Source organism: Falco naumanni, chromosome W, assembly GCF_017639655.2.
Source record: "Falco naumanni isolate bFalNau1 chromosome W, bFalNau1.pat, whole genome shotgun sequence".
In the NCBI taxonomy this organism is placed as follows: domain Eukaryota; kingdom Metazoa; phylum Chordata; class Aves; order Falconiformes; family Falconidae; genus Falco; species Falco naumanni.
The window spans coordinates 23,080,038-23,102,809 of NC_054079.1; the positions used below are offsets into that span (position 1 = coordinate 23,080,038).

The following is a 22,772-nucleotide window of genomic DNA, read 5'->3' on the forward strand; positions in this document are numbered from 1 at the left end:
CACAACATCAGGCACCTGGGTACAAACAGCATGAGTCTTGTCTTTATACTGTATATTAGAAAAACATGTTGATAATGATTTGGTCTGTTACTGCAACAGGCTCACCAGGGAAGCAGTCATGGCACCAAGCCTGTCAAGAGTTCAAGGAGCATGCGGACAACACCGAGTCATATGGTTTAATATTAGGTAGTCCTGCAAGGAGCAGGGAGTTGGACTCCATGATCCTTATGGATCCCCTTACAACTTTAGATACTCCAGAATTCTGTGGTCAGGTTACTATGTTATACAATAGTTAAGTTTAGATAGTTAATGTTAATGCTGTCACAGCATTTAAGTAACTCCAGCTGACTCATTCAGAAACCCCACTTTCAGCTTTGGAATTCTGTACTCACAGACCTTTTGTCATGAACTATGTAGCAGCAGAATTTGAGACAGTCAGATCCATAATCATCAAATGTGTGATCCACAGCAAATATGGAATTTAAACATATCTAGCTAGACTGCAGGGCTTTTAAATGCATTTCATAGTATGCAAGGTTTTTATATCATTCTGGTACAGATTAAGCAACATATCAAATGCTTTTACCTATGGCACGTTTTATTTAGACTAATGGTATTAATACCCTTAGTCAAGCACGGTGAGGTTTCTTAACTTGACAAACAAGCATCTTGACAACTGTAAGCTGCCAGTATTTTGGCACTCAAGACAGTTTAAGTTAAGAGTGGCTTAACTACAAAGGACAATGCAGCTCATGCGTGAGTGTCCTTTTTCTCTATGCTTATCCCACTTGTATGTTTATGGATTTTTCTCCAAGGCTTTTGACAGCTACACTTGCTAAGGCTACTTGTTTTGTCAGTCAGCAGAGTACACACATGCCATGCAGTTTATTCAGTAGCGTGTTCAGGCTGTTTGTCTTTCTGGCTGGAATTTTTCTCCCCTTCACCTTTGCTCTCAGCATGCTGAAGGCCAGGCAGTTGTGGGTAAAAGGGACCTACCAGCCAGTTGAGTGGTGTGTTGTTAACAAGATAATCCATCACATCATCTAGAGACTCCTTCATTTTCTTCAGCTGTCCTTTGCTAGTTGTGAGAAAGCTGTCTGATAACTCCTGGAAGGAGGATGCTGACCGAAAGCTCTGGTAGACATCACCTGCCATTGACCCAACTTTGTAAACCTGATCCTGCACATTCTGTGGCAGCCCCTGTAGGCTTGAAACCAGTGGGAGACAGGTGGTCTGAAGCTGCTGAGTGAGGGTCCGGGCAACAGCTAGAGTTCTTGACTCAATGTACTGGAAACAAAAAGTTTAACAGCATGTCAATATCTTTTTATGACTGTAGCAGCTTCATGTTGCTCAAGATATATCAAGAAGCAAAGTAAACAGGATGCAAGTAAAATAAAGCTACAGCAGATAATAAAACAGGTCTTAAGCCTGAAGAGTAAGAGACTTGAAAGTACTTGATATTTCTTCAAATCTCAAGTACTTTGTGGAACAGAAATACTGGTAGCTTCTACCCAGTCAACAGATAAGCAAGCTCTTGTTTCAAATCCAGATAAGAAGTCACAGTAGGCAAGTGTATTCTAATAGATAATTTGCATGTAGCTGCTTACATGTAAAACACAGTGAGGCTGTGCCTAAGACCGTTTTATGATGACAAACGGTTATTTGTCATTTGGCCATATCAGGTATGAGTCCTAGCTGATCTAGATACGGACATCCCAACCCAAGTTCATATGCTAAACAGGATGACCATTCTCTTGAAAGGAGAATGAACCCGAGTGTTTGCAGCAAGTAGGCTCACTGAAGAGTTTGCACGTCCCCTACTTTCCATAGCAGTCGCTAGTCAGCTGCCCTGCACTTCGGTATTCAAATTCCAATTTGCACATAAGCTTCTGTGCTGTTAAGATGCTGTGCACTTTGAGGACTGTTAGTTTGCCATTACCTTGACAGTATACAATCCATTTATTTCTGGTTTACATTTACATCTCTTTACCTCAGTGCTATGTGAGTCATCACCATCATTTTGGCCTGTATTTTTCTTCCATTCTACCCAGGATTGATAAAGTTTTTCCTGAGCATCAAGAAGTTTCTGATTGGCACTATTCATGTTCCTTCTGGCATACTCGATCTGAAATACAGCCAAGTAAGGAAGTAAAGCAAAGAATCTATAAAAGTTCCATTAGGACTACCCTAACTTACCTGCTTTGTAAGCTCCTTTTTAAATACTTTAGAAGTTCAATATAAGATTTTGGGTAATATAAGTGTGCATTCCTTCTCTTCAAAGCAGAGAAAACAGAATGCAGTTTTAAGATGTTATATAGCATATCCCTCTTCCTCAACTATTTTCCCCTCCCCCGTTCACATCCTACACAAGGATTTGAAAGCATATAGAAGGCCATGACTCTTTATGCACAGTTTATCCTGTACATAAAGGTACACTGTTAGGATAAGACTACTGAAGTACCCAGGAATGCTCAGAGATACCCACAGCAAGATATGCAAGCCCACAAAGAACCTGACTGTTGGGGCTCTTGCTGTATTGAATGATTATACTGAACTTTGAAGCAAGTGGAAAAATACTGAAGAAATAAGACGAGGGCACGATCAGAACAGTGGAATGAAGAGGGAGGAACAAATTGCGGGTGCTTGCACAAGGCCAGGGCCAGCAAGGACGCGATAAGAGGAGCTGGGAAACAACAGGAAGGAGCCTACGTGCCTGAAAAAGTAGAAACAGAAATCTTGCCAATAAACAATTGTTAACCAATCATATTACTATACGCTTGTAAAGTAGCCAATCATATTATCACACGTTTATAGAGTGCCTTATAAAAGTGTGCCTGGTTTGTACAATAAACGGATCAGATCTTGAACTCCATGAGTATTTGAATCTGACTCCCGCTCGCCCAGAATGCCCGCAGCATCTGGTGACCCCGACGTGTGGATCGGTCGAAAAGTCAGGAGGATTCGTTAAGGATCGTGTTACAAGCTGCGGAGCCGGCGAGGATCCTGCTGCCAGCGGAGAGAGAGCTGGGCGCCCGAAGAAAGGCGGAACGTGCACGGCTGACCGGTGAGTCAGGAAACTTAAGCAGGATGGGGATCACTGCATCAGCGGTGGAGAAAGCAATCGTAGACAGTTTGATGAAACTGGCAGAGAAAACTGAAACGCCAGTCTCACGGCAGGCAGTAATTTATCTGCTATGTTGGAGTCGCCGCTGTGGTTTCCTTGCTTCTACGCAAGATGTATATAATAATGAAACATGGAAGAAAGTGGGAGAGGACTTGTGGGAATCTGTGCAAGTCGGGACTTGAGGGGGTAAAGACTTTGGCTCGCACGTATCGGGCTGTACGGGGTATGGCCGTGCAGTTACACGGCGAGGTGCAAGTCGCTGCAGCTGTTAAAGCTGCAGTGCGGCCTCCCGGCGATCCTACTGCTCAGTCGGAGGAAGAGCCAGAGGGGCAACCTCCGTGTGAAAATCCCCCCGATTATACATCTAAAGCTTATCCAGTAATGACTACTGCTGAACGAATAGCGTGGGGATTAGATGATGAATTACCATCCTGGTGTCCTGATAAGGAACAAACGGCAAGCGGCAGACAGACATTAATACCGGCAATTGCGAGTACTGGATGTAAAACTGCTGGGGTGGGAACGGCACAGCTCCACCAGCTCCTAAATAACAGACTGCATTTTTTTGAAGCATGTTTGTCTTTGCAAAGGTGAAAGTTGAGATCTGACTTCCTGACCAGTGTTAAAATGCACCATGGCCTCTGGCTACTTTAAGATGATTGTGTGACTTTGGACAAACCTGGTAGGAGCAATGCTGAAATCAAGTTGTAAGTTATATTTCATCCTGAGACTGATGTTTCTGGCATTACATAAAGTAATTTTGATATGGAGAAATAGTGTGAAATGGGGACAATGGACATCGATTGTGATTGTATATGTCTGCTCAAGGAATGTGGGTATGGTGACTAGTCATGGGTGCGGTGTCTGGTCACATAGGCACACAGCTTTGAGGAGACAACTACAGTTTTGGGGAGACGCCTGCCCTTCTTCCTCTAACAAAAGGGGCTATTTTTTAAAAAAAAAAAAAAAAAAAAAAAAAAAAAAAAGAGAAAAGGATGAGAGATATTCCAATGCTATCTAGAGGGAGGGAGTGCTAAGTCTCCTTGCTGGAGAAGATGGGATGGTCACAAGGACATGAACACCTACAAACCTGCAAGACCACCACATTCCAGGAAACGGACTGATAAGCTAATTAACATACGAAGCGGGGTTTAGGTAACGAATATGTATAGGTGTTAATTGAATATTCATTTGTTTCATTGTATAAATGTGGGATGGTTCGTCACTTCGGGTATGCAGGCTTGTGGAGGAGCGATCCCCCGTGCATCTGCGCGCAATAAACATACCTACTTTATAACTTTCGAGTTATAGAGTCAAATTCCGCACGTCAGTTTTGGCGAGCCAGGCAGGAGGAATTCTGCTCGGCTGAGGGACCAGCTGCGGAGCGGACGCTCCTAGGCGCGCCCCGGGAGATTTTCTCGGAGGAGCCTCCTCTTCTCAGCTGTTCACCCGGGAGCAGAAGAGAACCCCTGGATCCGCGGATAAAATGGTATGTTTAGTAACGGGGCAGCTGGTGAGACGCACGGAGACGTCCGGCACGCAGAAAAAAAAAAAAAAAAAAAAAAAAAAGGGGGGGGAAGCTAAAAACTTCCTTTAGGTTGTCTTCTGAAATAGCGCTCTGTGTCTTGTTTGTTCTATGTGTTGTCTTGTTACATGTTCAAAACTCGGAGTTATGAAATGTATGTTGAAAAATAATAATATTCTGGTAATTCGTGGCAAATAGCGGAAAACTTAACACTCTGCTTAAGACCAGGAAAAATGTGGGGGTGGTTTTTTGTTTGTTGTTTGTTTTTTGGCAATTGTTCATTGAAATGCATACTTTGTGAACTGCCAGCGTTCCTAAAAGTTGTACATAAGTGCACGGTACCGTATAACATACTGCTTGTGTGACTGCGGGCTGCCCGGAGAGTGTGAATGGTGTGATTGAGATGCGCATTTTGATTTTCAGTGTATAGCTTAATTATTTTGACTGAGTGTGAGTGCAAGAGTGCTTGAGACATGCATTTGAGTGCAATATGAGCAAGGAGCTCTATCCGTGTTTCCGACCTTGGGTGGCTAAGGCGGCCGGAGAAAAAGTAATTAAAATTGTAAAATGGGAAATGGAAGGAGTAAGCCCTGTGAAAAATCGCCCTTGGGTTGTATATTAAAACATTGGAGTGATATCGTAGGACATGGTGGTACCGAAAATAGAAGGAAATTGATTAAATATTGTAATCAGTGGTGGCCTTTGTATAAATTGGGGAGTGATGCGAAATGGCCTCAGGAGGGAGGAACGTTAGATTATAACACTCTCCTGCAATTAATGTTGTTTCTATGTCACTTGTAAGCAACTTATAGCATCCTTACCCCCTGGGGCATCCATCGCTCAAATGATAGAGGCATGCGCAAGGGCTCCTCTGGTTGAGGAAGAGGAAAAGGCAAAAATACATGCCAATGCTCTAGCAGTAGCTCTAAACAACAACAAGGTACAAGGCCGAGGGGACCGGGGTCTTAAGCCAAAATGTTATCAATGTGGACAGGAAGGTCACTTTAAATGTGACTGCAAAAAGAATCTAGGAGGAAAGTCTCTGTTGAATGGAAATTGTTTGCGTTGTCAAAAATTTGGTCATAAAGCGGCCGATTGTCGCTCAAAATTTAGAAAAGATGGTACACCCCTCTTTGTTCCGGGAAACGGGAACAGCCGCGTTCTGAGGGACGCGGCCAAGAAATATCCCCAGAACCCAACAAAATTCATGGCTGCCTCGGCAAGCTGTATTCAGCCACCAGAGGAAGCGCAGGAGTCAATTTGGCCGTGGCAGAACCTGTAAATATCACTGATGAAAAGGTACATGTACTTCCTTCTACAGTTAGTGGTCCTTTGGGTTATGGTTTATCTGCACTCCTTATAGGACGCTCTTCTGCGTCAAAAAAGGGGATTTTTGTTTTTCCTGGTTGTATTGACGCCGATTATACCGGACCTATTGGAATTATGGTAAAAGTTTTTTCTCCACCTGTTCATATTCCAGCAGGAAGCACTATTGCACAGCTCATACCATTCCAAGCTACTGTCCCTCAAAAAGGAGAAAAGGACAGGGGTCAAGGTGCATTTGGCTCAACGGGTATGCCTAACATTGCCTTTTGTCAACTTATTGGTGCCGAGCAGCCAAAATGTAATGTTAAGATATCTGGTCCACAAGGTGTTAATCTTCCTAATGTTTCAATGATGATTGATACTGGTGCTGATGTTACTGTTCTTCCCTTTTCAGTTTGGCCTACCATGTGGGAATTAGATAGTGCGGGTTCAACCATTTCAGGCATTGGGGGAAGTCGTCTGACACAGATCAGTAAAAACTTCATTCTTTTCACGGATCAAGAAGGACATCAAGCATGGGTAAAACCTTATGTCCTACACACATCCTTGTCCTTGTTAGGTAGAGATGTACTTTCCCAATGGGGAATGAGAATCTCTACAGATTTTTGATTGGGGCCATTGATAGCAGCTCTCGCCCAACCTTAAAATTAAAATGGAAATCAGAAACTCCCGTATGGGTTGATCAATGGCCCTTACCTCAAGAGAAGCTGCAACACATTCAAGAATTAGTCCAAGAACAATTGGATTTAGGCCACATCAGACCTTTTGTTAGCCCATGGAATACACCCATTCTTACAATTCAAAAGAAATCAGGAAAATGGAGATTATTACATGATTTAAGAGCAATAAATGAAAAAATGGTTGACATGGGTGCCCTTCAGCCTGGGCTGCCTTCTCCCACTATGTTACCATAATTCTGGTGGTCAGGCAATTATTGAACGTGCCCATCAATCATTGAAACATTACCTGTCTGTTTTTCCGAAAAGAGGGGGAGAGGAGTCCTCAGGTAATAGTGGCAAAAGCATGCTATGTACTGAACTGGTTGAATCCCAGAACGGAATGTACTGAACAGCCGATTTTCTATCACTTTTCTAACAATCCCAATGATTTTTCGAATCGTGACATAGCTGTCCAGGTATTTGACCCTGTCTCAAATTGTTGGTCAGGACCTCATAATTTATTAACGTGGGGTCGGGGTTATGCATGTATCTCCACAGGGGCAGTGACCAAGTGGATTCCAGCAAAATGGGTTCGCCCATGGATTGAAAACCGACCCACTGAAAAGAAACAGCAGGGTGACTACGACAGGATTGACTCCTAAATGAACAGGAGGGATCAGTGGGCTCAGTGGGCACAGCATCGAGAAAGGTTATTCCGACCGCCACGACCAAATGAAGAAAAGCAGCTTGTAGATAAGTTAACATACATTATTCTGCCCATCTTGCAGCAGTTACCTCGGGAGATACAATGTCAATTACCCTCCGGTGAATTGTCTTTGTTACACTGTGACCGTATCGTGCGTGCGTTGCAGGATCTTTTTGGGCAAGGACCGATAGAAACAGAAAATTCTTGTCCTATATGTGCTGCTACTTGTAATTCAACAGTTACTCTATATTGTGGATATTGTAAAAGGGTTGGAGCATATAGGCGGAAGGTTTTACACTCTTGGCTGTGTCCACCCTGTCGGTATAGTATCCTACGTTTTGGTTCCAGTGGTTTTTCCCTTCTTACTGGGACACATGCCCCTACTTTTTCAGGTATAAACGAGGCCTTACAATCTTATGAAGCCTTCGAACAGATATTTTTAGCAGAACATCGAAATGAACTCATCTTCTGGGTTCGCATTATCAGAAAAAGTTTTGAATCTCATAATACAACATCATTGTAAATGTGAACGATGGCATTATTTTTAGGAATAGGCCTAATGAATATTGCTTTTGCTTCTGCTTTGCATAGTATATTGTTGTTTGTTATTCTTTTGTTACTTTTAGTGCCTTGTCTTTTACAATGTTTCCAAAGCTGTATGGAACGCAGTATTAATGCTGTATTTAAAAAGAAAGGGGGAGGTGTTGGGGCTCTTGCTGTATTGAATGATTATACTGAACTTTGAAGCAAGTGGAAAAATACTGAAGAAATAAGACGAGGGCACGATCAGAACAGTGGAATGAAGAGGGAGGAACAAATTGCGGGTGCTTGCACAAGGCCAGGGCCAGCAAGGACGCGATAAGAGGAGCTGGGAAACAACAGGAAGGAGCCTACGTGCCTGAAAAAGTAGAAACAGAAATCTTGCCAATAAACAATTGTTAACCAATCATATTACTATACGCTTGTAAAGTACCCAATCATATTATCACACGTTTATAGAGTGCCTTATAAAAGTGTGCCTGGTTTGTACAATAAACGGATCAGATCTTGAACTCCATGAGTATTTGAATCTGACTCCTGCTCGCCCAGAATGCCCGCAGCACCTGACCATTTTATTAATATAGAGGACTGGAGTGTTGAGTTGCAAGACACTTACTTCACTGAATGAAGTCAGTGTTAAACTCAACACTTCAGAACAGAAATATCACTTTAAACGTGTCGCTTCTATTCCTGCAATGCTCAAAATTACAAGCAGTTCCTGGCTCATTTACAGCTTAGCCTGATTTAAGATCTCTCCTGAATAGCGGTGAAAAGCTCTGAATGGGAAATCCTTTATACCCACAAAACACACTTAGTATGAGAAAGCAATTCCAGTTTTCCTATGCCTCTTTTTGGTTATTTTCTGCACTCAAACTGTGCCAGTGTTTGCTTTTCACAACTCAAGTGAAAGCTTAAATTTACCAAACTAACAGTGTGGTGGAGCTGAGAGATTGCCTCCTGGCTTTTCTGGTTAGCATCTCTAACTTTAAGGCTTGATGGTAGGCACATGCACGGACCTTTGAAGACAAGGATCCTAGTCTAATGTAGTAGCTTGGCTTTTGAACTCCAACTTCAAAACCTTCAACTTTTGCAGCTTCTTTCTCTAGATATGTAGAAAGGAAGCAAATTGACCAATGGAAGAAAACTTAAGCAAATGTAACTGCCTCAGACCTCTTACTAACAGCTGAATACTGGACCTGTTTAGTAGCCCTTTAGTACCATAGTAAGTTAATAAGACTACCACATGTGGAAATCTTTATTTTTCACTCTGCTTCCCTGTGAAGATGCTACTACAAACAGCAAGGCAAAGGCAGCGTGGGAAGCACATGCCTTCTCCCCATTACAAGTAATAAATGGATGATTGCTTGCTTCTCTCCAATACCAGCATTCCAATAAAATCAAACCTTGAATTGGTCTTACCTAGTTCTGCTTCTGTAAGTGGGAGATACTGGTCAACAAGGGTCTCCTATTTAGTGAGAGCACTGTCCATTCCACTGCTCACCATCTGCACCACACGACTTCCCAGGACAGTGTTAATGCTGCCATTGACAACTGACTTGGTCATTTCTACACTGTCTTGCATTGCTTCTTTAGTCTTGCCCACAACTCCAGTGATCGTGTGAGCAACAGTTTCCTTGGCACCAGTCACAGTGGTTGTTACAGCTTCTCTAGCTCCCACAACTACATCCTTGGCATTAGCAACAACCTGCCATAAGAAACAGGCTGATTCACTAAAACTATTTCCTAAGGAGATACATAATCCAGGAAATACAGATTTATACTAAAGCTTGTAAAATTATCAGTTATCTAGGAGAAATGATGTCCTGAAAACATATGTACAAGACAAAACAAAATATGACTTCCATGCAGCCTTCAGCTCAAAACACTTCAGTGATGTAATTCCAGTACTATTTGCTTCACACTGAGCAGGAAAGAGACAAGGACTCAAATTTAAAAAAAAAAAATGCCCATCAGTGAACAGATCCTAGACAGATGTGTAAAACGTTGGGCAAGTTTTAAAATTAAAAAAAAGCAGCTTAATGGCATCCCAAAGGCAACAAAATTCTACAGAAAAACCTTTTACCTCCTTACTGCTTCTAAGCTGTGCTTGAAGCACAGCTTATTGAAATCTGTCTCCCTGCATTTTTAGTAATAGGAAAGAGGAAGGGTGTACAGTTCTGCTTCACATGGAAAGAACTTACTTTGTCAGTGAGTTGATTCAAAATAGGTAGTCTCTCTTCAATTTTGTCCAGACATATGCACGTATAGTTGTTGGCAACTACAACTATAAAACAAAGTACAATAGCTGGTTTAAAATTTGGAGTTTGTTTTCCCTTAGTATAAACAAATCCAGTTGAGAATTCCTCTTGAAACAGAGCTCATGCTAAAACACTCTTAAAGTAGTTTCCTCCCTTTTTCAGTGAAATTTGAGGCAGGAAAGCCCAGAAACACAGGTTTACAGCAACAGGAAAAAAGCTCACTTAAATCCATTTGACACTTTACAAGCAACTGTTAGAACAAGATAGAAGCACCTGGCTGCCTGCCACTTCATGAAACCAGGTTACTGGTTACAACAGTCTTGTGACACAGTTGCCAAATTTAATCAGTTGTTCTTAGCGAGAGAAAGTACAGGAGTAGCATTTGAAACCAGGTGAAAGGTAATGAAGGTGTTGAGCAACAGACTACATAACCATCTGGCATATCAAGATGCATCAGTTAGTTTAGGATTACAAAAGCTGGAATCTGCTTTGGCTCTAGATGGTTTGGGGTTTTTTGTTCAATCATACCCATCTGTAATCAGTTACTTAACAAGCCATGCAACAGGTTCAGTCAGCTACCTGAAACCACACTCCAGACTGGCATGACCATGTTAAACTGTAAGTACATCTGGATATAAAAAGCAATCAGTTTAATTAAGTTATCAACAGTTCCATTGTTGCCTTACTTTGCGGTTCCAGTTTCTGGATGATAGTCGTCTTCACTCCTTTCTCTGCTATCTCACATATGGATTTCAGATAAGGATGGTTATCCTTTGTGGTGATGCAAGCTGTGGACACCATATCATAGGTGGAGCTCACCAAGGGAAGGTTAGCAACCCTCGATACAATGTTCTGTTTAAAAAAAGAAAAATGTTAGTTGACTCATGTTTCTGAACTAGGCATAAAGAACTATGGGGCTACGTAAGACCTACCTGCTGTGGATCAATTGCTGCCAATGCCATTTTTTCAGGTCTTGAATCTCACACAGCCTGTAAAAGAAGCATATTTGAGTTACAGGATTCTCATATCCACTCCATCTAATCGCCAGACTTTGAAACCAACAATCCTTTTGTAATCAACTCCATTGATCGAAGCGATTGGCATGTCCAAATTCTTGCATACAGGAATTACATTTTATTGTAGCAACTTAGAAATCCAATTACTTTGGTTTAGGCAACAGAAGTAGGGCACATGCAAGAGACAGGCTTTGAGGTACAGCACTTCACTGAAGAATTACCAAAGAGTTACCAGTCAGTCGATCAACCTATTTTTCTAGAAGACACACACACTTGGGCTTATCTGTTGAGCCAGGCCAAAGAAACACCAACCAACAAATTGCCAGAATTCTAGTTTAGGATGTCTAAATCAGATGAAGCCTCCACCATCGAGGTCTTTAATCAGATCAGATCTTCTGTTAACATAAGGGAGTAAAGTTTGACACTCGAGTCATCACTGCTGCCCAAATCTTGACAACACATGGAAGATTGAAGGGGAGTACTTATTTCAGTAACCTCAGCTCAATTCCCAGAAGTCATTCCGCTAAACTCAAGGAGTTCATTCTCTCTAGTGACATGCCCAATACCCATGCAGGACTCCCCCTGCTCAGCTTGCTCAAAAGTTAGCATTCGTGTAACGCACAAGGTATAGGACTTTCCCACTGCAGAAAATCTCTCCTTTATGTTAATTTAGACTTAATTATTACCCATCCCGCACTGGAACAGGCAGTCATCCAACAAGCCCATGCTACTCAGTTATCTTCCAACACCTACATCTTCCAACATGGATAAAACACTAACAGCTCTACCACCCATATGAAACCCTGTAAGAAAAGAGGGGTATTGCAGTACCACATAAGGAGCACATACAGAAGTGCATTTTGTACACTCTGGGTCCAGAAAATTTGTGGTGTTCCTGCTGAACCAAACCCTTCTCTGCCCCAGACTCTGTCATGGGCATAATTAACTTGCACCCGCAAAGGAATTAATTGTGCAATCTGGCTACCTTCAGGAATTGACACGGGGGAGTGGGGGTCCACACCATTGCTTGAATCCAACCCATATTATCAGCATCAATGACTCCTGGTAAGACAAACAAACCTTGTAATGTTGAACATCCAAGCAACAGTGCACTCTATTGCCAATGGGTCCCACAGCATTCAGTGGGACCTTATGTACTTTATCATCCTCTAGTGTGATGGCGGTTGCTGTGGTAACATCCAATCTGGTGCTCCCTTAAGTTCAGGCTGCAAGTTGGCTGCATAAGCCTGGAATTGTTGTGGAAGATTCATCTGTATCATCATGCGGTTCCTCCCCTTGTTTCCCTGCTTTCTGTTGCCACCTGCACATAACTGCCCTTGAGTGTTAAATTTAGATCTATAGTGTTTTGCAAAATGCCCTGGTTTGTTACATCAACAGCATACCAAACCAGAGCCATCAGCCCTTCCCAGCCTCGATCTCTTTGGACAGTCCTTCTGTAAGTGACCTTCTTGCCCACATGTGTAACAATGGCAGACGACCCTGACTGCATCAGCAAAGGTCTTTGCCAGACGCTCCATTTGGAAGGCAGCGGTTCCTACCTTCCCACATACATACATTAATTCTATTAAAGTGGGATTACGATTCACCATGCCTGCAATCACCTTTCTACAATCCTCATTTGCATTGTCCTTAGCTAATTGAAGTAACAATGCTTCTTTAGCTGCCCCATTCTGTATTTGCTTGTCCAAGAAGTCTCTCAACCTATCCGGGAATGACACATACCCCTCATTGGGGCCTTGATTTATTGTGGTCCATGACTGTTGTGGAGTGCCATGATCCAGAACTTGCAATAAAGCTTGGAGTTAATTCTTTTCCCTGCTGCAGGACTAAAGGATGTAAGCAAGCTTGTAACTGAGGAGAGTTAACCAGAGCCTCCCCCATCAATTGTGGGATCCCTGCCCCAAAACATGGATCATCCTGGGGGTATTCTAAATTCATCAATGATTGCTCATTTGCCAAACACCTCCAGTTTGACTCAAACATTAACATTTGCATAGAAGTCAATATAATTTGTGCAATTGTATGGTAATCATGAGCAGTAAGCTCTGCTGTGAAGAGACCACGTAACAACGATTGAGCGTAGGGCGAGCCTATTCCGTACTGTGTACAGGTTGATCTTAACTCTTATCACTCCCAAGTTGAAAGATTCCCACTTGGGGGGAGCATTACCATCCTTTCAAAGCACTGGGCAGGCTAACACCCTGCCCCCAAGGCAGTTGCAACATTGATATTCCCTTCTGCAAGTGCTTGCTCCTGCATCTTTTTCCAGAATTTGGCAGAATGCGGTCCCAATGCTGTAATTTGGGCTGGTTGTTGAACATGACCCAAGGTCTCCTCCAATAAACCTATCACAGGTGGCTCAGGATCACAGTCAGGCAACAGGACAATAACCAGATCCCCCTGCTACCCCAAAAGGAACCAACTCTATCCACTTGACCCAACACCACTCTGCTCCTCCTGCCAGCTCCGACTGTGTGAATCAGGTGATGGCAGAGAAACTGATGGCAAAGGTACCTTATTAGGCATCACCTCTGCAACCAGGGATGTGGCTGCTTCAATTGCAGCCTTTGTCTCCCCATCCACTTCTGATCATTCTAGTAAATCTAAGACCAATCTCCATGTTGTCAATGACACTGTAGCAATTTTGTCCCCTCTCACAGCAGCCCCAAAAAGTAGCATTCCAGCATTTTGCCATGCCTGAATGCTAGAGACATTTTTCAGCTTACCTAGCACATCATTTACTTTGCACCATCCTAGCGAAGTTCTTATTGCCTTCTTGTTATACTTTATGCATCTTTTTTCAAATATGTCTATAAGCCTTGGTAACATAGAACTTTCTTCTTCTGCACCCATATCAACTAGCCCCCATCTACATTGGGTGCCAGAAGCTGCCATTTGAGTTAATGTGGCCAACAAGTATTGCAATACACCTATATCAGTTAGTTATCAATAGCTCACCTCTCACAGTGTCTGTTATAGGTTGCAGGTTCTCCTGCTTGTCTCAGCTACATTAGGCACCAGTTGTTGTAGCCAGAGTCCAACTCAACCTCACACAAGACACCAATGGTTGCAGCTCAAAAAACTAGTAGGCTGTAACAAGGCTTTTACCATCAGTCAGATTCTACTATCCAGACAGGACACCAACACAACACACCCCAGTCCTCAGTGCTATTTAACTATTTAGCAGGAACAAGCTACAGCTGCACATCATCCATGTCAATCAACCCACTGCCTTCCAGGCAAGGCCACAGATGCATATTATCAATACTAATCAACCCACTGCCTTCATTCCTCTACGCTAAGTCAAGAAGTTTTCAGTTTCTTGGGCCTTGCCAGTCAGAGGGCTAGAGGGGCACAAGAAATTGGGAGGGGACACAGCCAGGACAGCTGACCTGAACCAGCCAAAGAGGTATTCCATACCATAGGATGTCATGCTTGGTATATAAACTTGGAGGGTATTCTGGGGCCTGGGGATTGTTGTTCAGGGACTGGCTGGGTATTGGTCAGTGAGCAGTTGTACTGTGTATCAGTTGTTTTCCTTTCTCCTTTTTCCTTTGGATTTTAACCTTTTCCCCACTTTTCTATTGTAACTGTTGTTATTATTATTGTTGTTGCTTTAATTGTTGTTCTTTCCTTTTTATTCTGTTTAAATTATTAAATTGTTCTTATCTCAACCCTTGAGTTTTACATTCCTTTCTGATTCTCCTCCCCACCCCTCTGGGTGAGGGGGAGTGAGCAAGTGGCTGTGTGGTGCTTGGTTGCCACCTGGGGTTAAACCATGACAGGAAGCTGGTTTGCTAAGTATTCCCAAAGCATCATCAACTTAACCCAACAGTCTTGCAGCCCACAAAATGAAGTGAAAGTTGCCACTTTATTTTAAACCAATAATTGTGGGACTAGAGCTCCCTTCTTTTTAGTAAACTATTTGAGAATAACTTTTATCCAGATTGTGGGTCTTCTTACGTTCCTTTCTCTGCTGAAAGTTCAAATTATCATCACTTAGATGGGTGCCTTTAGCACAGCACTCCACCTGACCTCACAAACTGAATATGTTAACCAAGAAAGCAATGAAAACAATTATATTTCACACACCCCTCCAAATTAACAGCTCTTTTAATGTGCATACATAGACACACACCTGAACAAAATGCACTTAAACAATCCCTTCCCACTCTAAAATATGATGATCAAAATAAGTCAACAACAGGACACCCAAACCTGTGTCTCTATTCTAACTGAAAAACACATATCTGCAGAAGCAACTGATCAACATACAACTGTTTTGTTTGTGTAGAGGTGACCAATTTATAGTGTGTTGAGAAAGGGATAGAAAATGAGAGAAAACTCAGAGATAATTTATTTGTTTTTATTATCCCTCTTTTTGCATGTAAATTTGCTGAAACCAAACAAGAAGGTACTCCATGCGGTTCCCAGGCTGTTATCTGTGTAATTTCTATAGCTGCCACATCCTGATACTTATTGTCTAAGGTACAATGAAAGGTTGGTCTCAGCTAAGGCTTACCGATTTTTTCAGGACTTCTTTATATCTAATTTTAGTGATTCAACTGACAGTTTCCAGTAAGAGACTTAATGTTGGAATAGAAAACTTTCTTTATTAACCTTGTACTTCAGGCATTAGCTTAAATACTATCATATCTGGAAAATGCAGTACGCTAGGAGGAAATGTGATGTATTAAATCAAAATCTTTCAGCATTTAAATCTATGAATGCTAAGAAACCTATGGTAGAATTTGTCCCTGTTATTTATTAAGATGTTAGAGGAAGATAAATATTCTTTTGGAGCCTATCCCTAGCTACGAATCTCTTCCTTTATTGCACTGATTTGCTTTTCCAGAATTAATTTGCTTTAATATTTCAAGATGCTTTTCTAAATCTTAAAACCCTACAACCTTTGTCAAAGCAATGATAATGTAATGTCTAAATTCCACCACATACATATCATTTGCATCTCAAGCGTATCAATCTAACATATCAATATCATAGCTAACACGTGCTGAGAGAATGCATGGATTAATAAATATAAACAGGCAATTACATTGCTAATCCACTGGATCATATAACATTTTTAATCAAAGTATTTGGCATGAGAATGAAAAATACTGAAGAACCTGAAGCATCTTTTAAGTAAAGATAAAAATTACAGTACGATCCTGTTGGGGTCTGCAGCGGGTCTGCAGACAAGTTAGTTGACTTCAGAGACTTAGCCGTGTACCTTTAAGACAGCCACAAATTGTCAGGTATGTAAACAGGATGTGAAGAACCCGAACTTAGAACCGCAGCATACGGGCACCTACAGCAACAGCAAATAGCAAGCAAGAAGGACACAAAAAACTATCAGGGTCTAACACCTGCACTGTCTAAGATATATAAATAGTTTGTATAAACAATAAAGGCCATTTTGTCCGAACCCAACCACGCAGACATAGTGTTTCTTTTCAGTCTGCCTTGACTTGCGTCACCACATTTGGTGACCCCGACGTGCCTATATGACCCCAGTAAAGGGTATCAAAAAGAGATTCTGAGACTGTGCTGACGTGACCCCGGTAAGGGGTGTCAGGAGTGATCCTGAAACTGTGACCAGCGGGTTGCTGGGGAGGCGGAGCCTGGTGAAGGGGAGTAGCGAAGCGAGCAGCTGCAAGATCCCGGGAGAATGTGACACCGGTAAGGTGAGCCACCAGGGACAACATGGGGAGTAAGTTATCTAAAGAAGATACCATGGTGCTATCAACGTGGAAATTAGTATTAGAGAAGCGTGGAATTACTTTAGATGGGCTTCGGTTAAAAGATATGTTATTGTGGGCCAAAACACATGGAGTAGTGATATTGTATGAATTCACTGTAGGATAGAATAATGACATCCTCAATGTATATTGTGTTTGTCAACATCTTGTAATGCTATCCTGTTATCTGCCGACACCTTGTGAGGCTGTCAGCATCCATCCCCTATGTATTGTGTGTCTGCCGACACCTTGTGAGGCTGTGGACATCCTGTTATCTGTCGGCATCTTAACACCCAAGGAGGAAAGACAGATAGCAAGAGCTAATTGAAAACAGCCAACTCCGCCAGCTCAGCATTTTCTGGCAAAAGGTGAAAAGTACACCTTGAGGAAGACCTATGGCCTTCCTCCCAAAGACCCCTGCCCGCAATTCTTGGAAGAATTTGCGCAGGCAAAGGACTGATAAGCTAATTAACATAGGAAGCGAGAGTAGGCGGGTTTAGGTAATGACTATGTATAGGCGTTAATTGAATAGTCATTGTTTTATGGTATAAATATAAGATAGTTATTTACTTTAGACATGCATGTTAGGCAGAAGGATCCCCCGTGCATCCAGAGCTGCCAATAAAGGATACTTAGTCACTAAGAAATTTTGAATTCGTTCTTTAAATCAGTGGAAGTGTACCCCGCAACTGCTCTTAGTGTGTCGACCTGGGACAATTTAGGATCAACACTGTCAGAAGCTCTGGAGAAAGGGGATGAAAAGGCACCGGGGCTTTTGCCTACATGGGGACTGCTTAGACATGTTGTAGGGAGCTTCAAAAATCCGCAAGATGCAAATGGGGGCTTGCAAAATCAGCAAAATGCGAGTGGAGACTTGCAGAGTCCGCAAGACGTGAGTGGGAGCTTAAAATGTCAGCAAAATGCGAATAAGGGTACATCGTTCAAACCTCCCCTGTATCCCTCTCCGGAATACAGACAAGAGGATGAGGGGGTGGGGGAGGGGGAGAGTCTGTGCCCCTTACCAGACGCCACTCCCCAATGCCCCGAATCCCCTAAATCTCTCCAACTGCATCGACTTATACTTGATTCCGATTCCGAGGACGACAAGCAGAAACCTCGGCGGACCGATCCCAGCCCCCCTGACTCCCCCCAACATTTGTGCCAGCCCACACGCCTTCCCCCCTCGGCTCCGGCCCCCCCGCCCGCCCCCTCAGCTCCGGCCCTGCCTGCGCACGATGGAAATGCCGAAAACCCGGATTCGGGTCCAGCTACGACAACATTATGAGTCACAGGCAATGAAGAAGTTGGAGGTGGTAAAAATCCAGTTTCCAGTGCTACAGTAATGACGCGCGACCCTCGGCGATTTTGGCAGGCTATAAGAGATGGAGCATTAAGAGACGGAAACTGGGATTTAGTAGAACTGACAGGCGGACCACTCCTTGATCTTCCTACTCCTTCCACCGATGCACCGCATGCATATCCTATTGTAATGGGAGATGCGGCTGCTGGTAATCCTCACGTTCACACACCATTTGCTTGGAAAGTATTACAAGACTTGCAAAAAACTGTTTTGCAGTACGGGGTGACTGTTCTGTCACGCGGAAAAGCTGTCTATAATCTGTATTACAGCAGTTGAAATGTATTTTGCTGTTAAAAAAAAATTAAAAAAAAATTTAAAAAAATTAAAAAAATTGTAGAATTGTACAGGACAGAGACAGTGGGTTGTTTTGACTTTGATAATGTGCAGTTTTGGCCTTGCTTTCAATGATGTGCAGCTGAGATCCTGCAGCAAAGAGTTAAATAACTTTAAGGGAGTATGAGAAGAAACTAGGATGAGACAGGAACAAAGGAGGAATGTGATCTCACCTCTAGAAGATAAGGAAACAGCATGAACAGTAGAGAGTAGCCTATAATGAACAGCGCTAAGGAAAGTATATGAATTTGACTAATCACTCAAACTATATTCATAAGCAGCTTGCTGAGTTAAGAAAAAATATACAGGCTATAAAGATTGAGAACGGGTTAACGGACTGGCTACAGAGTTTAGGAATTACTGGATGGTTAAAAGATTTGTTTCTGCACGGGACAACAGTATTAATTGCCACTGTAATCCTTTTAATGATATTGATCTGTGTGTGGAATTGCTTTATGAGAATTATGAACAGAATAATAAAAGGGGTCTGGATCGCTCAAAAACAAAAAGGGGGATTTGTGGAATGGCTGGAAGACAATGGACATATTATGAGCAATCCAGACCAAGTAACTTTGTTGTAATAGCAGGCCGAGCAGGCCGAAACTGTAACAAGCTGCAAGTGTTGTGAAGGACATATGCAAGGCCAAGGGAGACAAAGAAACTGTATTCACAGAGAGATAAGAGTTGGACAGAAAGACGAGAAAAAACAGGATGCCTGCACAAGGGGGGAGAGGCGTGTGGGCACCACACCGGGACCAATCATAGGGGAGATGGAAGCGTGTGAACGAGTAGTTTTAACCTATCACCTTTTACATAACAAAGCGTGCGTAGCGTGTGTATTTATAGCTGGGGGTATAAATTGGTGTAAGTCTATTAATAAAGTGGCACTAACTTAAAAAAAAAAAAGGGAATGGAGGGAATGACCCCAGAGGCACGATTACAGAAAGCATGTTATGTTTTGAACTTTCTGAAAATCTCTGCGGACCATGCGGTGCCTGCCATTGTGCAACATTTTGTGTCAATTGGTGACAAGCAGCAAAAGCACAAAAGTGTCTTAGTACGCATGAAAGACCCTCGTACCGGGCATTGGTCGGGACCGCATGAATTGTTAACATGGGGGAGAAGTTATGCTTGTGTTTCTACAGATGAAGGTCTACGATGGATACCTGCTCGCTGTGTGCGGCCTGAGCTTAGTGTGCCAGACCGTGGGAGTGCTGCTGCCACCTGTCAACCCAACAACTAATGTGTGGCCTCCTTACTGAACCAGTCCTTGTTTGGTGTGCCCTTCCTTGAAACTGACTTGCAGACATTGTTGCAAAAATGTGAATGTATGTGGGGAATGAAGAATCTTAATGAAAGTCTTGATATTCGGGATAATTGATTACGTCTGTATAATGTTAACCCAAAAGAAGTCAATATTGTTTGCACTTTGAATGTCAATAGTTGTCTTTATGTAGATGCTAATGTAGTGAAACGCTATGATGGGACCATGACACCCGCATAAATCAACACGTGAACATGTTGATAAGCATAATGCGTTTAAACCCAATATAACTTTGGATGAAGCATGTAATGATGTAGTTGATTTATGGAACTGATGGGAACATATTGCAGCGGTTCTTCTCTTATTCGAAGTAACAGCAGGGAAAGCATTAAAGAATTAAATCACCTTGTTTGTTAGGCAGTTAAAAGTGTGAGTCAAATTTGCCACGATTATATACAAAACAGAGCAACTATTGGCTTTTTGTTGTTGGCTCAAGAACCATCAAAATCCTCACAGCCATGTATGTGCTTCATGGATTTTAGGCGCCCCATTGCAGCAACATGTTACCAAAATCTGAGAAAATGTCAGCCCTTTTTGGCATCCATTCACTCAATTGGCAGTATTGTTTGGTTGCTATTGCCTTGGTTGCCGCCATGTTTGCAAGGGCCCTGCAGAACATGACAAACCTGGTACTAGCTGTTCAAAAAACAAAAAGGGGGAATTGTTGGGGTCTGCAGCAGGTCTGCAGACAAGTTAGTTGACTTCAAAGACTTAGCCGTGTACCTTTAAGACAGCAACAAATTGTCAGGTCTGTAAACAGGATGTGAAGAATCGGAACTTAGAGCCACAGCATACGGGCACCTACAGCAACAGCAAATAGCAAGCAAGAAGGACACAAAAACCTATCAGGGTCTGACACCTGCACTGTCTAAGATATATAAATAGTTTGTATAAACAATAAAGGCCATTTTGTCCAAACCCAGCCACGCAGACATAGTGTTTCTTTTAAGTCCACCTCGACTTGCGTCATCACACGATCCAACATAATACTTTTAAAAAGTGATATTCCTAAGAATTCAGGCTTGACACTGTTGAATCCCTTTCCAGTATTATGAAGAACTCCAGGAGGAAATACAAAGTTTGATGTTTCCTGGTAAGTTCACCATTCAGTACTATTTACAATCAATGGATGAACCTAACTAAAGCACTGAAATAGCACAAATATGTTACCATGAACAACAATTGAATCCTCCCATAAACATGTTTTGTCTTTTGAAAAGCTTCTGCTATATAATAATATTGCCTCTTACTTTTAATCTCATATTGCAGTTGCAAGAAAAGACCTAGTCCTGCTCTGACATGTTACAGTGTTGTCATGGATGCACAAGTATCATACATTACTTCCACCAGTAAATAAACAAGATTCTTAAAGAGTGCTTGGTAGGATTTACTAGCCCTGTAGTATTGTTAGCTGCATAGAGCTTTAAATAAACAAATTGATTTGTAGTTTTAGAATAATATCCAGAGTTATATGGGAGCACACATACATGATATATCTACCTTTTAAAAACTGAAAAGGTAAATGTGATAATGTGTAATTACTGTCATAACTTTTTAATTCAATTTATCTTTACCTCTTATTTTTTAGAAAATATTTGTACATTATATGAAGGATCATTTTCTAATATAGTAGACAATTTGAGATAGTTACCTACTAATTGCTTAAACAAATGTTTTATATCTTTATGCATATGAATAGTAAAATTAGATTGCTGATTTTTATGGGAAAAAATACTTGACAACACATCAGTCAATGGTATTTTAGTTGTCTTTTCTAAAACGAAGTCCTCTCCCTTCACAGACTATAAAGATGAAATTCAAGCAGTCTTGCTATCATATATGTCAACAGCTACAACAGGTCTGACTTAAATCTAACAAATCAGTATCTTATGTTGATGAAGGGATATATAGTAAATACTCTAAGCTTAAGTTTCAAGAAGGAAAAGCAGAGATTGTTAAGTACTATGTTTAATTCAGTATATTAAGCTTAGCAATAGTAAGTCTTATTCTTGGCTAGAGACTCCAATTTATCAGAGAAATGAAAACAAAAATATCAAGTTAAATTGGGTAAAAATCTCAGGTTTAAAAGCTTTAAAAAATAAAACTTTTATATTTTTGAAACAAAACACTGAAAAATAACATAATTGTGGTTTATACAGAATTTATGAAAGTATATGCATCTTTCTTTTCTTGTTCAAAAAGCCTGTATTGTATGATGATGTATTCAGGCACACATACAGTATGTATATGACTGGGATGTTCTGTTGGGTTTAATTGTTGGCATATCTTTGTTGATTAGCCTGAGTAAATCTAATTTAAGACCAGACAGAGCAAATAATTTACTATGAATAATTTATTTGATAAATTTAGTCATATTTTCATCTCTTGTCATCTTTATGAGCAGATTGCAAGGTAGCTTTTTTCCCTACTGTATGACTTCATTATTGATATTCAAAATCTGCATTGTACTCATCAGTTGTGATTGGCTGGAGAAGTCATATGTTGTTGTACCTGTTATTTTATCTTTGGAGCTAAGGCTGCAAAGTTTTGAGTGATCATTCTGGTTTCTGTCCAACATAGTGTCTGTCTTCAAAGGTGACTGATGGGGACCGTCCCTTGAGGATCTGGGCTAATGCGCCTTACTTTCAAGCATGCATGTTCCTGCTGAGCTCAAGAGCATCCATCATCTCCAAAGAATGAACCAAGAACACTAAAATTTTCTATCAGACAGACTTCTTTCCAGGGTATATTTGCTTTCCACAAATATTTTGCCATTGACAATCAACTGCTAAAATATTTACCAAAAGTGAATACAGGAAGAGCACGAACTCAGCAAAAG

The 22,772-nt window shown here is 41.7% G+C and overlaps 1 protein-coding gene and 1 long non-coding RNA gene across 2 annotated transcripts; one reads left to right on the top strand and one right to left on the bottom strand.

Moving 5' to 3' along the window:
* Positions 1–771: 771 nt before the first annotated feature.
* LOC121080473 (perilipin-2-like) lies at positions 772–11,282 on the bottom strand. The gene is given in 8 exon segments (XM_040578499.1): positions 772–1,287; positions 1,991–2,125; positions 8,802–8,872; positions 8,875–8,982; positions 9,300–9,585; positions 10,082–10,164; positions 10,825–10,990; positions 11,071–11,282. Coding segments are annotated over 8 exon segments (1,281 nt in total). The 5' UTR covers positions 11,101–11,282; the 3' UTR covers positions 772–885.
* LOC121080474 lies at positions 2,841–7,259 on the top strand. Its single transcript, XR_005825375.1, has 2 exons — positions 2,841–3,064; positions 6,370–7,259. It is a non-coding gene; the product is annotated as an uncharacterized LOC121080474 (long non-coding RNA).
* Positions 11,283–22,772: the final 11,490 nt, after the last annotated feature.